General features: G+C 39.4%; 1 protein-coding gene across 2 annotated transcripts in view; it reads left to right on the forward strand.

Annotated features, from left to right (window-relative positions):
- Positions 1–25,540, forward strand: part of Itch (itchy E3 ubiquitin protein ligase) — a 116,290-nt gene that overhangs the window by 81,784 nt on the left and 8,966 nt on the right. For both annotated transcript variants that reach the window (XM_028888965.2, XM_037205339.1), the window contains 10 exons: positions 4,211–4,339; positions 8,226–8,298; positions 9,236–9,307; positions 11,862–11,950; positions 14,925–15,084; positions 15,813–15,946; positions 16,266–16,406; positions 18,321–18,441; positions 19,189–19,293; positions 25,045–25,141. In XM_028888965.2, the coding sequence (XP_028744798.1) occupies positions 4,211–4,339; positions 8,226–8,298; positions 9,236–9,307; positions 11,862–11,950; positions 14,925–15,084; positions 15,813–15,946; positions 16,266–16,406; positions 18,321–18,441; positions 19,189–19,293; positions 25,045–25,141 (1,121 nt within the window). The remainder of the gene's footprint in view (positions 1–4,210; positions 4,340–8,225; positions 8,299–9,235; positions 9,308–11,861; positions 11,951–14,924; positions 15,085–15,812; positions 15,947–16,265; positions 16,407–18,320; positions 18,442–19,188; positions 19,294–25,044; positions 25,142–25,540) is intronic.

Below are 25,540 nucleotides of genomic sequence, written 5' to 3' on the forward strand. Positions count from 1 at the left end.
GTGTCAGGAGTATTTTAGTCTTCACAAAGTTTTTTTTTTTTTTTTTGGAGGGGGGATTTTTTTTTTTTTTTTTTTTTGACATGGTTTCTCTGTATAGCTCTAGCTGTCCTGGAACTCACTATGTAGACCAGGCTGGCCTTGAACTCAAAGAGATCCGCCTGCTTCTGCCTCCCGAGTGCTGGGATTAAAGGTGTGCACCACCACCACCACCACCACCACCACCACCACCACCACCACCACCACCACCTGGCCACATAGCTTTCTTTTCTATACACATTTTTGTTCCAGTTTCCTTTTTTTTTTTGGTGTTTTTTTTTAATTAATTAATTTATTTTTTTGAGACAGGGTTTCTCTATGTAGCTTTGCGCCTTTCCTGGGACTCACTTGGTAGCCCAGGCTGGCCTCGAACTCACAGAGATCCGCCTGGCTCTGCCTCCCTAGTGCTGGGATTAAAGGCGTGCACCACCACCGCCCGGCTCAGTTTCCTATTTTTATACAAACAGTTATACTATAGGATTTGACTCTCTACTCTAGTGTGGATTTATCTTACTGATACATCTTTATTGACACTCTTTCCAAATAAGGTCATATCCTGGGGTGCTAGTCACTAGGATGTAGACATAAGCATTTGGAAGTGAGGCACATTCACCTTTTAACAGAATGTAATATTATAACTATCAGATGGTTCTATTCTTCAAGGAATATGGCAAATGTGCAGTTTATATATTAACCACAAATATGAGCATGTTTCTTATACCTTTCTCATTTCAAACATCTGTCCACAAATTTTGTCACAACTACTCTTTAAGTGTGAGACAGACACTAATAGTAGTATACATCTGAAATCCGAACATCCAGGAGACTTAAGTGGGAAGATCAGCAGTTCCAGGGAAGCCTGGGTTACTTAGTGAGCCCCTGTCTGAGATCAACATAAAACACTGAAATTACTGAATTATATTCAGTCACATTTTTATAGAGAAAGAATAGAGGCAGCAGGAGGAAGACATATGCAGAGAAGAGTCTGAGAGGACTTTAAATCCCTGGTGCTAAAGGAGAGTCACACTCTTTGATGTTGGTAATATGTAAGTGTCAACAACCAGGGAAGTCTGTGGACTCCTCTCAAGTGTCCATTTGCCCATCTGAGTGAAATAAAACTTAGTCTGTAGATCCTCAGAGACTGAAACTGAGGCAATATGTCCCAGGCCTCTCTTCATTTTAGGATGTCCAGTGGTCAAAGCCTCCAGGCAAAGAAGAGCATTCCTAATAGGCATACCCACCCCTACTAACAAATCACTTCCTAGTAGTTGAGGACAAGACCATCCCTCTCTAGGTTTGATTAATTCTTTTTTTTTTTTTAAGATTTATTTATTTATTATGTATACAGTGTTCTGTCTGCACATATCCCTGCAGGCCAGAGGAGGGCACCGGATCTCATTACAGATGGTTGTGAGCCACCATGTGGTTGCTGGGAATTGAACTCAGGACCTTTGGAAGAACAAGGAGTGCTCTTAACTTCTGAGCCATCTCTCCAGCCCTGAGTAATTCTTCATGATACAAATCCGATGGCTCACATCTCAATAGTTTTTTTTTTTTTTTTTTTTTTTGAGGAGAAAGGAGTTGGATTTGGGTTTTCAAGACAGGGTTTCTCTATGTATAACCCTGGCTGTCCTACAGCTAGCTGTGTAGACCAGGCTGGCCTTGAACTCGCAAAGATTTGCCTGCTTCTGCCTTCTGAATGCTGGGATTAAAGGCGTGTGCCACCACCGCCCGGCAAATGGCTTATGTTTTTTAAGGTATGCTTTGAGTTTAAAATACTTGTTTCTAAGTGTCAGCAAATAACAATTTTTTTATACAACTATTACATTAACTTAAATATATCCACTCTCATAAGAAGAATGATGAAGTAAGAGCTTTAAGGATAAAACATTTTGATTCCACAGTGAAATTGTCTGTGGACTAGACATGAAGCTCAGTGATATAGTGCTTGTCTAACATGCATGAGTTAATATTTGATGTCTGGCATCAGACCCATGGCTTTGATCCCCATCGTCTCGGGGTCAGGGATGAGGAATGTCTTCTCTTCCAGGAGAAACTGAACACTCACCTTCCTGTCACTTGCTGCTACTGTTGTTTTGTTCCTTTTGGATCTTGATAAAGTTTTAGAGCTTAAATTAGTCATTTCATGAGATATCACAAGTGGCCAAGTTCTACCAGTTCATTCATTTAGAATATTTATTTAAAAAGAGGTACTTATACCCCTTAGTGCATTAATCTATTGTTTGAAAGCATGCAATAATTCACCAATATATGCCAATTTATCTCAATTTACTTTGTTTTCAGGGCAACTGGTTTTTGAGCTTATTTAGCAACTATAATCACAATGGAAGTGAAATATCTTTTTTATATTTTTGTTTAGTCTTCCCTGACATTTGTATTGAATTATATGAATAAGACTAAATATTCTTAACATTTTGATAGTTTGTAAAATACGATTTAAGGCAGTGTTCTTCTGAATACAGCACTTTGTCCTTCTAAAGTACACTTGAGGAAAACAACAGTCCAAACTAATAGTTTTTCTCTGTAATAGTGAGCTTGAATGTCTCCAGATCTCTGCTTTTCTTCCTTTGTGTTATAAACTTGAGTATTTCCAGTGTTCCCTCATACCAAGCCCATTAGATAAGAAACTTGAAGCTATAAAACCAGGGGTGGGGGATAAGGATGTAGCTTAGTTGGTATACTGTTGTTTGGCATGCATGGAACCCTGGTTTGGATCCCTAAGACCCTCACAGCTGCACATGCCTATAATTGCAGTGTTTGAGAAGTAGAGGCAGGAAAGTCAGAAGTTCACGGTTAGCCTAGGCTGGATACATGAGATCCTATCTCAAAAGAAAAGAAAGAGAAAAAAAGAAATGAACTAGTATACAGGATAAAAGTTGCATTTACTTTACTCAACCAACTGAGAAGTCTGGTTGCATTTATGTCTAACAAGGACCGTAAACTGATAGGTTTATTAGTATCCACTTGAATATTTATGCTAATGCATCATTATATGGGTGTTGTAAACTTAGTTTAGGTTCTAAAACTCATGTAATAGTTTCAGAGTGGAAAGTTTTGCCAACTTACAACCTGAGGGATGGTGACAGTGTGCCAGCAGTACATAGGAAGTACTTGGAGAGACCTGACTAGAATGATCATTTTGTAGTAGTAGAAAGAGTGATTAACAGTTACTATTTGAAGGCTTTCTTTATACTAAAACACTTTCTTACTTCATTTCTCAAATAGTCTTATTACACAGTATTATCTTGATTGTTTAATATTTTTATTTATCTTTTGAGAATTTCATAAGTATATAATGCATTTGGATCTTATCCAATTTCTTCTCTCTCCAATTTTCCCCAGTGCATCTGTACACCACGCTGGCCTCCAACTCAAGAGACCTGCCTGCCCCTGCCCCTGCCCCTGCATACTGAGATTAAAGGCATATGCCACTACATCTGGCTGTTGCCTGTATTTTGTGGATGAAAAGCCTGAAGTTTAAAGAAAGCAGCCCAGAGTTTTCAGGGTATAAAGAAGGAAGAAGATAGGGATGCTTTATAAAGAACTTTTAAGTTGCCTTAACAGAGAAAACAAATTTGTCAATGGGGGAATATGTCATATCAGAACTGTGACAGATGTGACTTGTTTGGGAAAATGATCACTGGCCATGTGCCATGAAATCTCAGGGTTCCTGAGAGGGAGTCTAAAAGAGAAACTGAGTTGATGAGAGGTCTTTTTGGGGGAGATGGCTCTGTCAACAGTGTCAATATGTAGACCCGAGTGAAACTAGGAGTAGCAGAACCGTGTGGGTAGCTGTTCAGAATATTTAGGTGAAGAAGACCAGAGTAATGGTGGGAATCAGAGATAAAGGATGAACAGAAAGACTTTAAAGGCAGAATGGGTGAGCTTGGGTACCATGACTATTTGAGGTGAGTTATTAAAATGGCAAAACATAGGCCAATAATATGATGATGATTCATTTTTAATGTTGTTGATGATGACTGTAATGTGTTTATAGAATGTCTAGGTAGAGATACCTGTTATCTGATAGTACAGGATCATGTAGATTTCCTGAAAGATTTTATTCTATTTACAGGTATTTTTAGTTTCTGTTTTTTTGCAAAGAAGTAAACCTTTGATATCTTTTGTTTACATTTTCCTCTGTATGTTATAGTCAATTAAATGAAAAGCCCTTACCTGAAGGCTGGGAAATGAGATTCACAGTGGATGGAATCCCATATTTTGTGGACCACAATAAAAGAACAACCACTTACATAGATCCACGTACAGGAAAATCTGCCCTGTAAGTTTTCTTAACATTATTAATTAAAAGCACAACTAATTTTCTTGGATTTCGACAAAGATTTCAGTTAGCAAAGACTAGAGGTGTACGAGAGGTGGCTTGCCCATAGGTCTCTGAATACTGAATCTTGTTGTTTGGCGGAGAGCTGGGTGGGGAATAGGTTCTCACCTTGTAGCTCTGGCTGGCCTAGAGCTCACTCTGTAGACCAGACTGGCCTTGAACTCATAGAGATCACCTGGCTCTGTTTCTACTGGTATTAAAGAGGTGTACCACCACGCTAAGCTTATGAGTTCTTTATATACTGGCAGGAGTCACTTGATACATTATGAGAAATGCATCCTTGTGTGAGCATTGGAGAATATGCTTTCAGAAGCCTAGGTGGATTAAGCCTGCTACATGCCTAGACTATATGTCATGTATACTCAGCCTAGGTATGCATGACCTATTATTCCTAAAATCATGATGAACAAAACACGGTGAAACAAAGTACTGGAAAAAAATGATGCAGTCAAGATACACAGTAAGCACAAAGTGTGTGATATTCAGCCAGCATAATATGGCCGTTTTATAGTAAACTGCTTTTTGTTGTTGTTTTGCTTTTTTTTTTTTTTTCCTTTTGAGACAGTCTCACTATGTAAATCTTGGCCTTGAATTTATGGAGGTATATGCTCTGTCACGTGAGTGCTAGGATTAAAGCTGTATGTCATCACACTTGGCTGAACTTTTTATGTTAGTAGTAGAAGTACACTCTAAAATAACAATTAAAAATGGGGCACTCAGCCGGGTGTAGTGGTACACACCTTTCTTTAATCCCAGCCCTTGGGAGGCAAGTGGATGGATCTCTGAGTTCGAGGCCAGCCTGGTCTACATAGTGAGTTCCAGGACAGCCAAGGCTGTTTTACAGAGAAACCCTGTCTCGAAACCAAAACACTGGGTGTGGGGAAGACGACACAGGATGACTCAGTGGATAAAGGCACCTACTGCCAAGCCTGAGGACCTGAGTTTGATACCCAGGACCCACGTGGTGGGAGGAGAGAACTGACTCCCACGAGTTGTCCTCTGACACTCGAGCACCATGGTATGAGCATGACTATACATAATCACACACAACACACACACACACACACACACACACACACACACACACACACACACGCACTAAATAGATTAAGTAATTAATTAAAATAAGTGTTAAAAACTAGAGCTGGGACTGTAGGTCAGTTGGTAGTTAAATAAGTAGATGGAATTGCTTTTTCCTTTTATTAGAAGAAGAAAGTGGACTGATTAAGTACACCTCCAGTAACTAGTTACAAATCGATTAGAAATGTAGCTCTCAGTTGGAATAATGCTTGCCTGTATACATGAAGCCCTGAGTTCAGTCTTCAGTAGCATGTACAACCAGGCATGGTGGCACATGCCTATAATACCAACATTTGGGAGGTAGGAGGTTCAGAATCTTGAGGCCAGCCTGGGCTATATGAGACCTTGTCTCAAAACAAAACAAAAATACAAAAAGATTCTACTCAGTAACAAGAGTGCTGCCCTGAAGCCAATGAGATGGTTTTCTTCATTTCTTTTTCAGATTCATTGTTAATATGTAGAAATATAACTGATGATGTGTTAGCATATTCTGATACTTAATGAATTTTTTATGTAATCTTCATTTTCTGCATGTAAGATTTTATTATCTGAAAACAAATCACTACACTTATTCCCAGTCTGCCTGTTGTTTTTCTTGCCTAGTCATTCTAGCTTTAATTTCTAATACTAGACATCCTTTCATTGCGTCTGACCTGATCTTAGAGACGTTTTCGTTTTCTTTAACTATTGGTTATGATATTCGTGTTGAATTTTCCTCCCTTCTTTTAACTAAAAAAAGTCACTTTGTGTGGTGTTGCACACCTTTAATGCCAGCACTTGGGAGGCAGAGGCAGGCAGATCTCTGTGAGTTCAAGGCCAGCCAAGATCCTGCCTCAAAAAAAAAAAGAAAATTGTGTGTGTGTCTACAAAGGATGGAAGGGGTGTCAGAGTCCTTGAAGCTGGAGTTACAGGCATTTGTAAACCACCCAACCTGTGTGTTAGGATCCAGTGAGCTCTGGTCCTCTGATAGCACAGTAAGTGTTCCTAAGCCCTGACCCATCTTTCTGGCCCTATTTGTAGTTGTTATGTTGATACATGATTGTTACATGATTTCACATGTTGAACTATCCTTATATTCGAACAATAAGTCCCATGTGGTATGTGATATAAAGGATTAAAACAGCAATCCTTTAATATTCTGCCAAAATCATTTTGCTAGTATTTGAGAATTTTATAAATTCTGCATATTAAAAGCTTGTGTGTTTACAGCAGAAACTAAGAAATCAGTCCAATTAGGCACCAATGAAAAATTATAGATAATCTAGATGTGGAAATAAATTATAAGTCGATAATATAGTTACAATTAAGTTTGAAATCATATAACAAAGTCCTACAATAATTATACCTTATATTCGAATAGTAGTATATTTTTCTACATTATTTAAAAATAACCTGGACCAGATAATGATGTATGTCTGTAATCATAACCACCTGTAACTCAAGCTCCAGGAGATTCAGTGCCCTCCTTTGGCCTTCTCTGGTACATACTCCCTCCCCTAGATAAAATTTAAAAAAAAAAAATGAAACTCACTATAAAAATAGATGAGAGGAGAAAACCCATATGATCAGTGGCTAGAGCAATGTCTCAGTACTTAAGAGCATGTGCTGCTCTTGGAGTGGATTCTGGTTCAGTTGATGGCAATCCACATGGATCTAACAACAATCTGTAAGTTCAGTTCCCGGGTATCCAGTGCCCTCTCTGGCCTCATTAGGCATTAGGCACTCGCATGGTTACAGATACACATAGAGGCCAACACTCACATACATACAAATAAATGAATCTTTTAAAATAGATCATGATCATTCAGTAAAAGCTTTTGATGAAATACAAAGCAATTTTATGACCCATTTCACCTGCCTTGGAAATGTTCTTATCTACAAAAATACAGACAAAAGCCTCAGCCAGCATCATGCTTAATGATGAAATAATTACTCCATAAGAGCAAGGATGTTTATCAGCATTGCTGCCACTCAGCATCATATGGCAATCAAGTGTAGAAGAGGAAGGCTGCAGAGGAGGAAGTAAGGCTGCCTCTCTTTCATAAGAATCAGATGTCGTGAAGATTGTAAGGGAGATAGAGAAAACTACTAGAGCTAGTATATTTCCCAGGGCTGCAGGATACAAAATCAGATGAATTCTACATTGAAACAGCCAGAGTTCTCCAGTGACCTGGAGTTCTTGTGTCATACAGCCTTAGAGCCTGGTTTGCCTCCTCATTGTGCCTGTCATTTGGAAAAAGGCCACACTAGAATGGGGAACAGCAAAACCCTTAGCCGATACCTTTGCTCTTTTCAAAATTGGTTTCTTGAAAGCCCCTACAGCACTTGTAGCTAGAACTCATTAGACAGATCTAAAATCCCATGAACACACTAGGAAATGTCTGTCCTAGGTAGCATCTGCATGGTTGACCTTGAGTCTCAGTTAAGGGCAGAAGATAGAGTAGTAGTTGTGAAGGATGACATTTTCATGTAGGAGCTCTTTTATCCAGCCCTGTGAGATTCACCTGCACGTATCAAAAGTTCCCCTAGCAGTGCCTTCAACAAGATTTCACTTAAAAATAGTCCTTAGGAAACATTCAAAAAAGAAAAGACAAAAGTTGTATTAGGAATATGCTCTGCTGGGTACTTTTACATTTGTCTGCTGAGTATTAGGTGGCAACAGGGTTGGGAGGGTGTGGGTGTTTGCTTTCCTGTAGCATTTCTTTTACAAGCAGTTGCATATGTTGTGTTAATCTTTGTTCTTCAGAGACAACGGACCCCAGATAGCCTATGTTCGGGACTTCAAGGCAAAGGTTCAGTATTTCCGGTTCTGGTGTCAGGTCAGTGTTGGCTCTGTGTCTCTCTCTGTCTTTCCTTTGTTATATTGCTTATGTTCACAGCAGTTCTGCAGATATGTATTAACAAGAAAAGTGTGAAGCATTGGAGTCATCCGTTTTTAGGACAATGAAATATACTTATTAATTAGATAATTGTGTCTTCTGTTATCCCAAAGATTAAGCTAGAAATCATTTGAATAAGAAAATATTATAACTTTTTTTCTTTGATACCTATTGTTTTCAAGTTGCATAAATCTTTAACCAAAATATTTTCTGTTTTTGCATTTGGCCACTTTCCTATCTAGTAGAGGTGTGTGTGTGTGTATGTGTGTGTGTGTGTGTGTGTGTGTGTGTGTGTGTGTGTGTGTGTGTGTGTGTGTGTGTGTTTGAGGCAGGACAATCTAAATAGCCCACACTGGCTTTGAACTCAGAATTCTCCTGCCTCAGCCTCCTGAATGCTGCAATTATAGATGTTTGTCGCATGCATAACTCCATGTCTAATGTTTGATAGAAATGTCTTTGATAAGTACACATACGATCATATACATATAAACATATTCAATGTTTTTTTTTTCTGGTGTCTAAATAAATGGTTTTCTGGTGCTAAATAAAATGAATGTATTAATCAAAGTATTATGTTAAATACTTAAATTCAGATTTTTATAATTAACTGGGAAACATAATTCTGAATTAAAATTTGAAAATTAAAAGACTCATTGAGTCCTTAACTAAGCACTTTACATACGAGATCTGATTTTCTTCTTACTCATATTGAAAAGAATCGACATGATGTTGACAGATGTGTTGGCTAGCATGGTATTAATTTATATGCAAAGTCTGTTTTCATTTGCAAAGATAAAAGCAAGTGACACTTTCCTTCTTGGTTTTTGCTAGGCTATTTTAATGGTGAGAGTTAACTTAAATTGTTCTTACGTTTTAGCAACTGGCCATGCCACAGCATATAAAGATCACAGTGACAAGAAAAACATTGTTTGAGGATTCCTTTCAACAGGTATTGTCTCATTCGCTCTAATTACTACCTTCTGGTACTGATAGTTAGCTCTTAATAGTTTAGAACTTCTTACGTTTAGAGTTTGTGTGCGTCTGTGTATGTGTGTGTATGTGTGTGTGTGTGTGTGTGTGTGTGTGTGTGTGTATCTGTGTCTGTGTGTCTGTGTGCGTGTGTGCGCGCGCACATCTATTCGTGTAAGTGTGGAGGCCAGAGATGTACTTCAAGTGTCTTGTTCCATCACTCTCTACCTTGTATTTGGAGACAGGGTCCCTCACTGAACCTGGTGCTGACAATTTGGGCTAGACCAGCTAGCCAGCAAACTCTTGGGATCTCTCTGTCTTTGGCCCTCTGCTGCTGGGTTACAGGCATGCACCAGGCTCCTCCATGGGTTGCTGGAGATTTAGCCATAGGTCCTCAAGCTTGCACAGGGAGCCCTTTCTCCCCACCGTCTCCCCAGCCCCTGGGTGAATTGTTCAGTTTCATTTTGTTGCCAGCTATCTTAGTACATTGCAGTTAGGGAAGTGCAAGTGCTCCTGTGCAGTGTCTTCTGCTTTTCAGTGTAGACAGTGAATTTCAGGTTCTGTGTCTCAGCTGCTAAGTGTGTGATCTGAAACAGATCCACAGCTAGAAACATAATCTGTCACTAGACAGAGGTCTGGAAATAGCCATGAACATGTAATGAGTAGGGAAAAGAGGAAAGATCGTGTTTTTATACTTTTGCATTACCTTTATGATAAACATGTGTTTCTCTTGGAAGTAATATATTAAGTAGAAAAGAAATTAGCTATTGGTAGCAGCTATCTAAAAGATGCTCTGAATTTTCAGTAGTCAATAAAGTTTTCATTTCCCATCAGTGAGTTAGTTCACTATTTACTTTGTACTGTAGACATCACTATCAAGCCAACTGCAGTTAAGTATTAGATTATATTAGAATATTAAAACACCCTATGGATGGAATTTTTCCTAAAACGTCTTGCTGGTCTTTGTCTTATTACTAGATGTGGAAATGATTTTCAAGCACCTGCAATATATTGTGATAGGTAGTTTCATAAGCACTAAACTGAATGCAGAAGGAAGAGAGGTTGGAGCCATTGGCCTTACCTGATGCTCCTTGCAGGAAGAGTTTTGTTCCTTTTCTAATAGAACCTCAGTTATTAACATTAAAGAGAAAAGCCAGTTGGCATCCTGCTACTTAGGAACAGCAAGTGGGCCTTAGCGACCAAGGCACTTAGAGAATTCTGTTTACACCATGGCCTGATATAAGCCTCCATGGCCATCCTCGGCCCAGCCCTCACTCCTTCCCAGTGCCCAGCTCAGGAAGGCTCTTCTGTCCCTGAGGAGGCAGTGTTGTGGGAACTAGTAGCTGCAGTGGCAGGATGCAAACTGTGACTACTCAAGCCCTTTGTCTTTGTGCTCCTACAGCTTAAAGGCTTTGGCAGTGACATGATGATGTGCCCAAACGGTTAAAACTCTCCTCTTAGATTTGACATCCACAGATAAATGGGCAATTATAACGGAAGAGAAAATGTGGTTGCCTAAAGGTAGTAAATCGGATATCAAAATAAGATGTCATTTTAAAGTTAGCAGCAGGTTTTCTTCATACGTATTGGATAAAATTGCTTTAAATGGTGTTTTTTTCATTAGCATAGTACAACTGTTTATGGTGGAAAGTGTAGAAGATAAAAGGTCCCTTCCCATTAGTACTTGTTAAAGGGGATTGTTCAAACTAGTTGTAACCTTGTGACATCTCTCATCTGTGTAGCTGAGTGTCTAGTTCATGGCACTTGTAGTGTATTTATCATAAACATGCACAGCGGTCACAACCACTGAAGTGTTTGTTACACCTGGATGTTACTGTTTGTCTGTTTCTCTTTTGTAGGGAACTGAGAGAACGATCGATGAACTTGGGATATTTAAGTGTTAACAGTTTATTCTTATCACGTGATAAAGTACAGGCATTATATCAAACTATCTATCCCTCTCCTAAGTGGAAATAATTAAATAATTTTACCGAGGGAGAAACAGATTGGCCTACGTACTGTAGCTCTGCAATGCTGCTGTCTTCCTATCTGAAGATGACACTGTTAACCACCCATTGTGGGAGGCAAAGTAGTAGTTTTCTATATAATTATAGACTCCCACCATGTGTATTTCCAAAGATAATTGAGGCTGCAGCCACTATTAGTCAGTTAGTTATTATGTGTTATCTTTTGACTATGAAACGTTTAAACCAAACCTAACCAGCCCTAACCGGCCCTACTGCTCTTCCCTGCCTGACTGGAGGAATGGGGGAAAAGACCAGATCCCTGCCCATGCCTAGTGTTACTCTGCACACTACACAATCGATAGATCAACTCCTTAAGTTTCCTAAGTTTCATGTAGAAGTATATAAAATATATAAAAAATAGATGCATATAGTAAATATATGAGACTTTACCATAATGAATTTCTATGTGTGTACTGTTAACTAGACTGTTACCTGTAATGGAGTGAGTGGGAATTGATAGTGTTTCCACAATTGCAGTCACAGTTCTCTTACTTTATTGTTTTGTAGATAATGAGCTTCAGCCCGCAAGATCTGAGAAGACGTTTGTGGGTGATTTTCCCAGGAGAAGAAGGTTTAGATTATGGAGGTGTAGCAAGGTAGTGATATATGAATACTCAGAACTTAGTCCTTTCCTCCAAAGGTATCATTACACTTTGTTCACAAGTGTTAATTTTCTCAATCTCACATTTCAGGAAAATGAAATATAGAAAATTATTGTAGCTTTATTGTGCTGCAACTACAGAATTTCAACAAACATTAGCTCAGTGCCTATTTTCTAAGAACTGCTAGGTGATTGCACCTACGTCATTCACATGGTCCTCAGACTAACCCTGTGGGATAGGATTTTACAGATGATGAAGTTTAGAGATTCACCTGGGGCATGTAAGTTGTAGCAGATGTAAGGTTTTCATTTTCTGACCAGGAGCCAGTGTCAGTTTGTTCATAGCCAGCTTCTGTCTGTTCATGGATGACCTTGGGCCCTGTAGTGTCAAGTCATTTCTTCTCGCGAGAGTACCCAGAAAGTTGATAGTGCCTCAGTTCCTACCTAGGATTAACTTAGTGTTGAGAATAGAGAGTGCTATGAGAAAAGAGCTGAAGATCTTTATTCTGCTTGATTAAATGGACACTTTGGAGCCATTCAGGTTCTCGAAGACATCCTTGTGCAGGAGATAGCTTTGCTAATTCCATGACAATATTACACCAGTTTAAATTTTTAAACTAGGGCCACAAGATGGCTCAGTGGAGAAAAGTGCTTTCCACACAACTTGAATGTGGTTCCCAAAACTTACAGAAGGAGAGAGACCACCTCCCCAGTACTGTCAGGTAACCTCCACATGCACACTGTGGCCCTTGTGTGCAATGATCTGCACATACATACATACACACACACACTTGCACATACTCACATGCAGCGTACATACAACAATAATAAATAACAGTAAACGGAAAAGAAATATTTAAAACTGCATAGATAATAACATTTTAAGCTGTGTGTGGTGGCACATAACTAATCCCAGCACTTGAGAGGTAGAAATAGAATCAGGAAGAGTTCAAGTCTAGCCTGGACTACAGAGGGCATTTGAAGCTAGCCTGGGCTACATGAGACTCTTCATAAAATAAAATAAAATAAAATAAAATAAAATAAAAATAAACTACAAAGCAGTAGCAATGTGGAAGGGCAAGAATTTTAAGGAAAGACAGCTTGAATATTTTTATTATTTTGAGCAAATATCTGTTTCTAGGATTACTATGAAGGGCAGAAATATTTTGTTTTTTTTTTTTTAAATTCTTCATATTTTTTTATGTGCATGAGTTTTTGCCTGCATGTATGTGTGTGCCTGATGCCTTTGGAGGTCAGAAGAGGGTGTTGGTTCCTTAGAACTGGAATTATATTGTGAGCCACAGTGTAGATGCTGGGAACTGAACCCAGGTCCTCTGAAAAAGCAACCAGTTCTCTTAACCACTGAGCCATCTCTCCAGCCTCTGAAATACTGTTTGTTGTTTGAGACAAGGTTTCTTTCTTTCTTTCTTTTTTTTTTTTTGGTTTTTCGAGACAGGGTTTCTCTGTGTAGCTTTGTGCCTTTCCTGGAACTCCCTTTGTTGACCAGGCTAGCCCCGAACTCACAGAGATCCACCTGGCTCTGCCTCCCAAGTGCTGGGATTAAAGGCGTGCACCACCGCCCAGTGAGACAAGGTTTCTATATAGCCCTGGCTATCTTGAGCTCAGAAATCTTCTTGTCTCTGTCTTCCGAGTGCTGGAAATAAAGGCGTATGTCACCATACCTGGCTGAAATACTGTCTTTTTTAATGACTTAAAGATTTTTTCATGAATCTTTGTGGGCTAACTGGTGAGTACATCTTACTAGTTACCTTTTTTTTTTTTTTTTTAGATTTTATCTGTAATTATGTATGTATGCATGTGTTGGTGGTGGTTATGTATGAATGCATTGCTTAAAGAGTCCAGAAGGTAGCATCAGATCCCTTGGACAAGAGTTACAACCAGTTGTGAGCTGCCTGATGTGGATACTGGGAACTGAACTCCGGGTCCTCTGGAAGAGCAGTTTGTATTCTTAACCAATGAGCCATCTCTCTAGCCTACATAATTTTTTATAGCTTAATAAACTATAAAATTGGAGTAAACTATTTGAAAATACATGAAGTAATCCTATTAAGTATGCAGAGAGACATTTAGATCATTCAAGAGACAGCCAGATCACTCAGTCATAATCAGAAGAATGCCCAGCAGTGTGAAAATATTTGTAGCAGCCTCACCAAAGGTTGTGCACTAACAGGACAAGAGGCCTAGGGTAAATGCTGATGGCACAGTATATCAGACCAGATAGACCCTCCATGTTACGTCGTAGTGACCATACTCTTCTTATGTTGGTGTTTTCAGGTCACTGAGATTAGAGTTTTGGGGAGGTTGGTGGGATGATTGTTGTACAAACCTGTCAATCAGAGTTCAGCCCCCAGAACCCCCAGTCCCCAGGAGAACCACCTTTGACTTGCAAATTTTCATTGCCCCCCCCCCCAGTCTCCCTCTCCCCCTCTCTCTCCCAGCAAGAACAAGCTTCCCAGGGAATTTTTCTGGTGAACAAGTGCCTGGAATAAGTGCTTTCCCTGTGACAATGTGGTGTCTGGCGTAGTGGCTCGAGTACACTGTGAGACTTAATTTAAGATGGAATAGTAGTTGTGAGTCAGCTGCTCTAATTACCTGGGCCAATAGTACATTTTAAACTTCCCTGTGCATAAAATTTTATCAACTAACACATTTTAATATCTTTGAAGTTAAGGTGCACATTATGACTATGATTAGAAAATTTTTAATGGGCAATCAAATAAGGGTCTTTAAAATTAATGATCTTAGATTATTTGAAATTAAAGAGCATATAAATATCCTGTGTAACCTAGTGTGAGTTTGAACAGAACCAAGAATAACCAACAAGAAATTAGAAAGCATTGCAGTTGAGGCAGGCAGGCAGGTTCCTCACAACTCTGTAACGCTGCTCTGTGATTTGTTGACATGGTTTCCTCCAAGATTTTTCATCCTAAGTTTTCTTTTGATTTCAGAGAATGGTTCTTTCTTTTGTCACATGAAGTGTTGAACCCAATGTATTGCCTGTTTGAATATGCAGGGAAAGATAACTACTGCCTGCAGATAAACCCCGCTTCTTACATCAATCCAGACCACCTGAAATATTTTCGCTTTATTGGAAGATTTATTGCCATGGTAAGTACAGGTGCAAAACTGTGCATTTACTCATTCAGCAGTACTCAATTTTTGTGTGTTTTTTTGTTTTTGTTTTGTTTGTTTTTTGTTTTTCGAGACAGGATTTCTCAGTGTAGTTTTTGGTTCCTCTCCTGGATCTCGCTCTGTAGACCAGGCTGGCCTCGAACTCACAAAGATCCGCCTGGCTCTGCCTCCCTAGTGCTGGGATTAAAGGCATACACCACTACTGCCCGTTGTGACAGAATTTAAAATTTTTATTTATTTATCTGTCTGGGTGTTTCATGTATATCTGAGCACCATGTGCATGCCTGGTGCCCGTGGAGGCCAGAAGAGGGCATGAAATCTTTTGGTACTTGAGTTACAGACAGTAGTGAGCCACCATGTAGGTGCTGGGAATCAAACCTGGTCCTCTGGAAGAGCAACAAGTGCTCTTAACTGCTGATCTGTCTCTCTAGCTGGAAAGGTTTAAGAGAAGTGAGTTCTTCAGTGTGTGTGTGTGTGTGCAGATGCCTTACTATATAGCCTTGGCTGGCTTGAATATCACTATGTAGACCAGATTGATCTCCAATTCATGGAGATCTACCTACCTTGACCTTGGAGTACAATTAAAGGCAGGTGACATCACAATCAGCCTCAACAAGTTTTTGAATGGAGAATTTATCAAATGTTCTGATGTGTAATGACTTTTATATAGTTGTCATAAATGTTATTGCTTCTTTTCTATATAGGCTCTATTCCATGGGAAATTCATAGATACTGGGTTTTCTTTACCATTCTATAAACGTATCTTGAACAAACCAGTTGGACTTAAGGATTTAGAATCTATTGATCCAGAATTTTACAATTCTCTCATCTGGGTTAAGTAAGTTTCTCTTCACATTTATTAAATACAGTCTGTGTGCTTTCGTTATGGTGCTAGTGGACTCTCCACATTATAGTCATGTTGTTGTTCTACTGAATTTAAATGATACAGACATCTAACCTTTGTCATGTTTAATATGATAAATCTTACAGACGTGCACCCAAGGTTTTAAGTTATGTGATTATAATATTCCACTTCTTTGAATTTGATGTCATAATTTAAGGCTTATCATATAAATTTAGAAGTTGAATTTAATTAAAACTTTTGAATTATGATTGAGTTGTATATATAACAAATAGTGCCAATTTCATTTGTGCAGAGAAAACAATATTGAAGAATGTGGTTTGGAAATGTACTTCTCTGTTGATAAAGAAATTCTAGGTGAAATTAAGAGTCATGATTTGAAACCCAATGGTGGCAATATTCTTGTGACAGAAGAAAATAAGGAGGAATACATCAGGTAAGAGGCAGTGTCCTTAAAAGGGACAGGGGCAGTCCTAGGGGGATAGCGCAACAGTGAACAACCCAGAGTTGTTGTTGGGTTGTTTGTTTGTTTGTTTGTTTGTTTTGTTTTGTTTTTTGTAGCATCCACATCAGCTGCTCACAGCCATCTGGAACTCCAATTCCAGGGGCTCACTTTTTTTTTGTCCTCTGGACACTCACACATGTGGCATACACAACATACCCACAAATAAAAATAAATATTCATCTTTTTTAGAAAATAAGACAATGTTCCTTTCACAGTTTAACCTTTTTGTTAATAATTGTCTAATAATAAAAGGTGGTATTTTTAAAATATTGTTTGCTTTTATGGTAATCACTTTTATGTAAACAGTTGTTTCTCATTTCTAGTGTCAGCATAAAAATAGAATTTTAAAAGTAGAAAGTCATGGTGAATCATTTATTTATTTGAGATAGGGTCTATGTAGTAATGGCTAGCCTGGACCTTACTATGCAGTTCAGGCTGGTCTTAAACTCACAGAGATTCACCTGCTTCTGCTTTCCCAGTGCTGGGATTAAAGGCTGGCACCGCCACTCCTGGCATGGATATCCTCTTTTACATAGCAGATTTTGGTTTGTTTTTTTGTTTTTGTTTTTGTTTTTCTAGACAGAGTTTCTCTGTGTAGCCCTGGCTGTTCTGAAACTCACTATGTAGAACAGGCTAGCCTTGAACTCAGAGATCTGCCTGCCTCTGCCTCCTGAGTGCTGGGATTAAGGCGTGCGCCACTATCATAGGCTTGTTTTTTGTTTTCTAAGAAATTTAAATTGTTCCAGGCATTGTGGCATACACCTGCAGTCCCAACACTTGTTAGGCAGAGAGAAAATGGTCAAAGTCATCTTTGGATATAGAGCAAATTCTAGGCAATCCTGAACTATGTGAGAGTCTGCCTAAAACAAGCAAAGTTCAGAGGATCCTCTGTGTGTGTGTGTGTGTGTGTGTGTGTGTGGTGTGTGGTGTGTGTGTATGTGGTGTATGTATATGGGGGTTGGGGGGGACTCATAAGTGATAGATCAAATAGATTATAAACGAAAGTGAGCCCTTAACATGCCAGTCAACCAACTTGACCCAATTGCTTTTTTTCTCTTGTTTTTCTAACTTGATACTATTTTGGTCAGAGAACATTCTTTAAAATGACATTTTGTTTTAAAACTTGTCTTATAAGCTAGTATGTGGTCTATTTTGTGCACATACATGTTCCTATTATTGGGTTAGTTATTGTCAAGAACTCAGATACCTATGAAGTATATACATTTGTTTGCTTGTTAAAAATTGTTTTAAAGAAAATATTCTGAAATAAAATTTTTATATGATTTTAACTGTTGAGAGGTGTAGATAAGAATTAAAATCTATGGAGACTGAAGAGATGTCTCAGAGGTTAAGAGCACTGGCTGCTCTTCCAGAGGTCCTGAGTTCAATCCCAGCAACCACATGGTGGCTCACAACCATCTATCATGAGATCTGGTGCCCTCTTTTCTGGCCTGCAGACATACACACAGAACACAGTATATATAATAAATAAATCTTTTTTAAAAAATTGAAATCTACAACTTTTTGATAAAGAAGAGTTTAAAGAAAGTAATTCCCTCAAAAAATATTTTCAAACATGACATGGTGGTGCATAACTATTACCATAGCCATTGGGAAGCTGAGGCAGGAGGACTGCCTTGAGCTTGAGGCCAGCCTGGGCTATATGAGTTATAGGACAGCCTAGGCTACATTGTGAGACCCTCTTTCCAAAAAAAGGTGTTCATGCTGTTATAATTTTTATGTATATTTCAGGGCTTTAGAGTAAAGTGGACATTTTTAATTTTATATGCAGAACTGAAAGTAAAATCTTAACTTCCTGATACAATTTCCATTTTTATTTGCCAGGATGGTAGCTGAGTGGAGATTATCTCGAGGTGTTGAAGAACAGACACAAGCTTTCTTTGAGGGCTTTAATGAAATTCTTCCCCAGCAATATTTACAATATTTTGATGCAAAGGAATTAGAGGTAATGAGTTTTTCTTTACTCCAACACACTAGTAAATGCCTTCAGGTATGTTCTTAAATGAGTGTTTTCATCTTTCTAGTGGTGTTTGTATTTTTGATGCTAGCAGGTATTTGAAAAACCCTGAATTTATACTGAATCAAAAAAAGATCATTACTTTAAAAAAAAGTGTTGTTGCGGCTGGAGAGGAGGCTAAGAGTCCTGTGTACTGCCTGCTCTGCCAGAGGACCCGAGTTCAGTTCCTAGATCTGAGGACACCAGGCTCTCTAACTGTGTACAGACATCTATACACATAAATAAATCAATATTTCTTAAAATTCCTTTTAAAAAGTCTTGTTATGCCAGGCGGTGGTGGCGCATGCCGTTAATCCCAGCACTCGGGAGGCAGAGCCACGCAAATCTCTGTGAGTTCGAGGCCAGCCTGGTGTACAGAGCAAGATTCAGGACAGGCACCAAAACTACACAGAGAGACCTTGTCTTGAAAAACCAAGAAAATAAAAAGTCTTGTTATTAAGACTTTTTTGCAATTCAGTAACTGTTTCTCTCAATATGTGACCACACATAGGAGCTGCTCTCCCTGAGTCATGTGGCTAGGACTCTGAGTCACATGGATAGGATGCAGGGTATAGAATTTACTGAGGCTTCCTCAGTATATCTTTAATCGCTATATTTTATGTTAGTCTTATTTATGTGAAACGTTTTTGGTTACCTAAAGTAACAACTTGTTTTGTTTTTGTTTTACTCCTCCAGGTCCTCTTGTGTGGAATGCAGGAGATTGACTTGAATGACTGGCAGAGGCATGCCATCTACCGCCACTACACTAGGACCAGCAAGCAGATCATGTGGTTCTGGCAGGTTTGTTTCTACAGTTACTTCTGTAGATAGACACAGCACACATTTTATTTTTAGAATTTACCAAAATAACACAACAAAATGTGCAGGCCCCTTGTTCTACGCTGTGCATTACAGTAATATGTTATATGAAATGAGTATGATTTTAACAGAATCCTCTAAAGACTGTTACTGGGGAACACATACCTTGTACCTTTGCCAGAGTATAAGCTAATTCCAGAAGATAAGATTCATTTAGGGGCTGGAGAGATGGCTCAGCCATTAAAGGCTAGGCTCACAACCAAAAATATAAGAGTTCGGTTCCCAGCACCCACGGCTGTCTCTCCAGCCACAAAAAAAAAAAAAAAAGATTCATTTAGGGGCTGGAGATAGTTCATTGGTAAAGAGCACTTGTTCTTACAGTGGTTCTGGTACTCACACAGTGTTTCACAACATCTGTAGTCATGTGTTTGCTGCACATACATACATGCAGTTAAAGCACTCCTGCACATAAAATAAGTAAGTCTTAAAAAATAAAATTAAAAAAATTTTAAAAAGATTCATTCATTTTTATTTGACATCAGTACTTTTGGAATCTTATGGAACTATAAAATATGACTTTGATCATTGCTACTTTATTAAGAATTATATAATGTTTAGATGGCCTATTTAGTAGATCTGACTTAGGATTATAGTGCCATCTCTCAAAAACTGCCTGCTATCTGGGCTGTTCAGTGGGTAAGGGGCTTACCACGGAAGCACAAGAACTGAGTCTGGATATACAGCACTGGATATACAGTGGATATACATGGAGAGACGCTGGGCCCCGAGACATGCTCCTGACCTCAGTGCTGGGGGCACGGCTAGGAGGACCCTGGGGCTGATGGCCAGGCTAGCCAATGACTGAGCTCCAGGTTCAGGGAGAGACCATGGCTCACAAAAAAGCTGGAAAACAATAGAGGAAAATTTCTAACATTGACCTCTGACCTGTACACATACTCAAACATGCATGCACACCTGCACACACAGGTGTGCAACATGTACATACCATCACCACCACAAACTAAAAGAATAAGATTGAGGGCCAGTGGAACTTGCTCTCTAACCCTGGAGATCTGCCTGCCTCTGCCTTTCAAGGCATGCACCATGCATTTTACATATAAATACATATTGTATGTATAAAAAAAAAAGATTGAGGGCCAGAGAGATGGCGTAGCCTGTATGGGTGCCTACTTCCAACTCTGCTGAGCTAAGTTTGAACCCTGGGTTACAGGAGAGAACCAGTTTCTTCTGAAAGTTGTCCTCTGCCCTCCACATGCCCTGGGGCTCTCCTGTGTACACACTCAATAAGTAAAATGCAATTAAAATCTTATAAGAAAATAAAATGGGGCAGGAGTGAGGGCCAGGCAATGTAGAGTACTTGTTGCTCTTGCAAAGGACCCAGGTTTGACCTTCAGCATCCACATCGGTGCTCACAACCATCTGTGCTTCCAGTGTCAGGGGACCTGATGTTTGCTTCAGTTCTTCTTGGTCACTTGTACACGTGGTACACATATGTAAATGCAGGCACAGACACACACAAAATATGTTACTTTTTTTCCTTTTTTTTATAAAAAGGGGACTGGCAAGATGGCTCAGTGGATGATGGCCTAAATTTGTTCCCCAGGCCCACCTAGTAGAATGAGAAAACAGACTAGTGGAATTTGCCCACAGACTTTCACATGTACTCAGTCTCACCCCTCCACACACAATCATACAAAACCAAGTAATTAAAAACTAATAGAGCCTGGAGAGATGGCTCAGTGGTTAAGAACACTTGCTGCTGTTCTAGAGGACCCAAGTTTGGTCCATAGTACCCATGTCAGTGACTCAAGAGTTCCAGGGTATCCAGTGCCTCCAGCCTCCACAAGCATCTCTGTTCACATGTGCATACCTCCATGTAGATGTACTCACCTCTGCATAATTAAAAATAAAAATGATCTTAAAGATAAATAAAAGTAAATCACTGATGCTAAAAAATCTTTACTTCTTAAGGGAATACAAATTAAAACCCCAGCTAGATAGGACTTATACACATTAGGAAACAGGAGAGGCATAACCTTTGATGAGCATGTGGGAAATTTAAGACCTCCTTCATTTCTGGTAAGAGTATGGCAATGGGAAATAGTGTGGCAGTGCACCAAAAAGTTAAACATAACATAGCCGGGCATACTAGCTGTATCCCTGTAATATCACTTGGGAGGCAGAAGGCCAGCCTCAGCTACACAAGACCTTGTCTTAAAAAAAAAAAAAAACAAGAGCTGGGCAGTGGTGGTGTGTGCCTTTAATCCCAGCGTTCAGGAAGCAGAGGCAGGTGGATCTCTGAGTTCAAGGCCAGCCTGGTCTACAGAGTGAGTTCCAGGACAGCCAGGGCTACATAGAAATCTTGTTTTGAAACCCCGCCTCCCCCTCCAAATTAAAACAAAACAAAACAAGGACAGCTTAAATATACAGGTAATATATATGATTTACCAGTTTCACTTCAAAAGAATAAATCCAGAGACCGACCCAAGCAGATGTTGCTGTATGCCAGTATTCATAGCAGTGCTGTTCCAGCTCACCCAAAGGCAAAATTAAGCTATCTGCATATTAATGGGTGGACAAACAAAAAGTGGTTTGTACATATAATGGAAATCAGTCAGCACTAAAAATGATGAAACTTTTAATATGTAATACAGTGTAAGGCTTTACAGCAGTATGGATTTTGAGCTGGGCATGGTATCTCATCCCTGTAATCGCAGGTCTTAGACCAGTGGTTCTCAACCTTCCTAATGCTGCAACTCTTTAAATACAGTTCCTCATCTTGTGGTGACCTCATAAAATTATTTTGATTGCTACTTCATAATTGTAATTTTGCTACTGTTATAAATCGTAATGTAAATATTTTTGGAGATAAAGGTTTGCCAAAAGGGTTGTGACTCCAGATTGAGAACCACTGTCTTAGAGGCTAAGGCAGAAGGATTATGAGTTCAAGAGAAGCCTACGTTACTTAGTAGCCTCTCTCAGAAGTAGGAAAAGCATGCATTTTGTGCTGGAGGTATAGCTTACCCAGCATACTCCAGGCCCCAAATTCAATCATTAAACACTGAGGCTGGGGGAGGGATGTTCAAGAAATAATCAGGGGCTGGGGACATAGCTCACATATACACTTGCCTGGTGGACACAGGCCCTGGCTCCAATGCCCCGCACTAAGGGAAAAAAAAACAAATTTTGAGGCCTGGTTTGGTGGCACACACCTGTAATCTCAGTCCTCAGGAAGCTGGAGGATCACTGCAAGTTCAAGGCCAGACTGGTCTACATAATGAGCTCTGAGTCATCATCCTTCTGCCTTCCACCTCCCAATTGCTGTTACTATAGGCAGGTGTTAATTTTTAAACATTTGAAAAGCCATATACAAAAAACACATGTGCTATTCCACTTCTTTAGGTGGACAGATTTATTGAGGCAGAACTTGGGATTGAGGTAACAGGGGCTGTAGGGAGTGAGTTTTGTTTAGGGTGATGAAGAATTCTCATCTTCATCAGAATAGCAACTATAATTAAGTAATAGTGTGGATGTACTTAATGCTGCTAATTGTACACTTAAAATTATTAACATGGGGAGCTAGGAATATGGCTGAGTCTATAAAGTGCTTGTAATGAAAGTATGAGAGTTTGACTGTGAATCTACAGCACACGAAAAAAACTGGACACAGCAGCATATACCATCTAATATAGCTGAAAGGACAAGCTGCAGGTTCCAGGAGAGACTGTTTCAAAAGATACACAAGATAAGGTAAAGTGCTATTGAGGAGGACATCTAACATTGACCTCTAGCCTCCACACACATACATGTGCATCTGAATATACATGTGCATACTCACAGGACAAGTATTATACCCATACAGAAGTTAACATGCAAAATTTGTTAGGTGTATTTTCCTGCAGTCTTATATTTATCTGTTTGTTTATTGTGTGTACATGTATGTCATGGTTTGCATATGGACTCAGAGAATAACTTGCAGGCATCAGATCTTTTCCTTCTATCAAGTGGCTCCTGGGGATTGAATTTGATCATCAGACTTGGTGGCAAGCACCTTGTCCACTGAGCCATCTCACTGGCCATTTAACACAATTTTTAAAAATATAATTGAAAATGTCCTCTATACATGTAACAAAATTCATGTTAAGAAACACAAAGGTGACACCGGGCGGTGGTGGCGCACACCTTTAATCCCAGCACTCGGGAGGCAGAGGCAGGATGATCTCTGTGAGTTCGAGGCTAGCCTGGGCTACAGAGTGAGTTCCAGGAGAGCCAGTGCTATGTAGAGAAAGCCTGTCTCAAAAAAACAAAACAAAACAAAACAAAAAAAGAAAGGAAAGTGTTGTTCGAATCTTAGATGGTCTTTTAATAAAAAATCCAGATATCAGGGGGAAATCTGAAAGATCAGAGAAGCAGAGCAGCAGCCACTAGTTCTCACCTCTATGAAATCCTCGGCCTAAAGAGAGTGAATTCCTGTTTCCTCACGCCTCATATACCTTCCTCTGCCCAGACATCACTTCCTGGGATTATGGCATATGTGCTTTCCAAGCAAAGGCATGAGATCTCACGTGCTGGGATTATTAAGGCGTGTGCCACCACTGCCTGGCTCTCTTTCTCTCATGTAGCCTAGCGTGGCCTGGAACTCACAGAGATCCAGACGGATCTGTGACTTCTGAGTGCTAGGATTAAAGGTGTGTGCCACCACTGCCTGACCTCTGTGTCTAATCTAGTGGCTGGTTCTGTCCTCTGATCCTCAGGCAAGTTTATTAGGGTACACAATATATCACCATAGCAAAGAACAGAAAAAAAAGAAAGACAGACAAAGATGAGCTGGAATAATAGACAGGAAGCCAGACTGGTGGCTCATGCCTATAATCCTAGCAGTTAGCAGGCTAAAACAGTGATTTTGGTGTAAGGACATTCTCAGCTATATAGCAAGTTTGAGGCCAGTCTGGACCACATAAGAACCCTTTTCAAAAAAATTACTTAAAAAAAAAAAAAAAGCCGGGCGGTGGTGGCACACGCCTTTAATCCCAGCACTTGGGAGGCAGAGCCAGGTAGATTTCTGTGAGTTCGAGGCCAGCCTGGGCTACCAAGTGAGCTCCAGGAAAGGTGCAAAAAAACCCTGTCTTGAAAAACCAAAAAAAAAAAAAAAAAAAAGTACTAAATAACTAAATAAATTATTGACATTAGTAAATGCGGAAATATATTCCTTACAAAAAACATTTCACTCGGCCAAAATATGCTGCAGGATATAAACATCTGCTTATAAACCTTATATTCTGTATACATGTCATGTGGCTTACAAATACCTTAGAATATTGAGGAAAAGAGGTTATTGTATTTCATAAGCTTGATCTGATTTGTTCATGAAACCGAGAAATTTATTTATACTAGACTTTTGTGTCCTGCTTGAGTAACCACAGGAATGTGCTATAGGGCAGATGGGTCTAAGGGGAACTGGAAAGGCTGCCCTAGAAAAACAGACCTTTGTACTGCACAAGGAGGGAGCTGTGAGGCCAAGAGCCTTCAGAGATCCCATCCTGAGGTCTAGTAAAGGAGGCTGCTGAGTCTCTGATGGCCATGGGTAAATTTACTGTCTAGTGTCGCTGACATCCCAAGTTCATTTAAGATTTGAAATGATCATTTTTCTTTCTTGTTCAGTGAACTGTATGTAACATGACTTACATTTCTCCTTGAATGTGATATTAACAGTTTGTTAAAGAAATTGATAACGAGAAGAGGATGAGACTTCTGCAGTTCGTGACTGGAACCTGCCGATTGCCAGTAGGAGGATTTGCCGACCTCATGGGTGTGTATAAAGGGCCCTTTTTTGTAGAGAAGGCTTTGACCTTACTGCTGTTAGATGATTGTGTATGCAACTTGTCAGCAACAACAGACAGATGTAGTTGTTGTTAACCATCCACAGTTGGACTGCATTTTATGGACTTGAAGATGACTTTTTAGTTTTTACCTTAGTAAATTTTTTTTCCTGTTTTTTAAGACAGGGTCTCATATACCCTAGACTGGCTCCAAATTCACTATGTAGCCAAGGATAACCCTGAATTCCTGGCCCCCTGCCTCCATGTGTATGTTTGATAAAGAGCTATATTAGAAGACATATTTAAATAGACAAATACTTATTCCTATTTTGGTGGGGAGAAGGCCACCTCTTTTTTTCTCTTATTTTTTTTTTTTAATGTGCATTGGT

This window comes from Peromyscus leucopus, chromosome 4 (assembly GCF_004664715.2).
Source record: "Peromyscus leucopus breed LL Stock chromosome 4, UCI_PerLeu_2.1, whole genome shotgun sequence".
In the NCBI taxonomy this organism is placed as follows: domain Eukaryota; kingdom Metazoa; phylum Chordata; class Mammalia; order Rodentia; family Cricetidae; genus Peromyscus; species Peromyscus leucopus.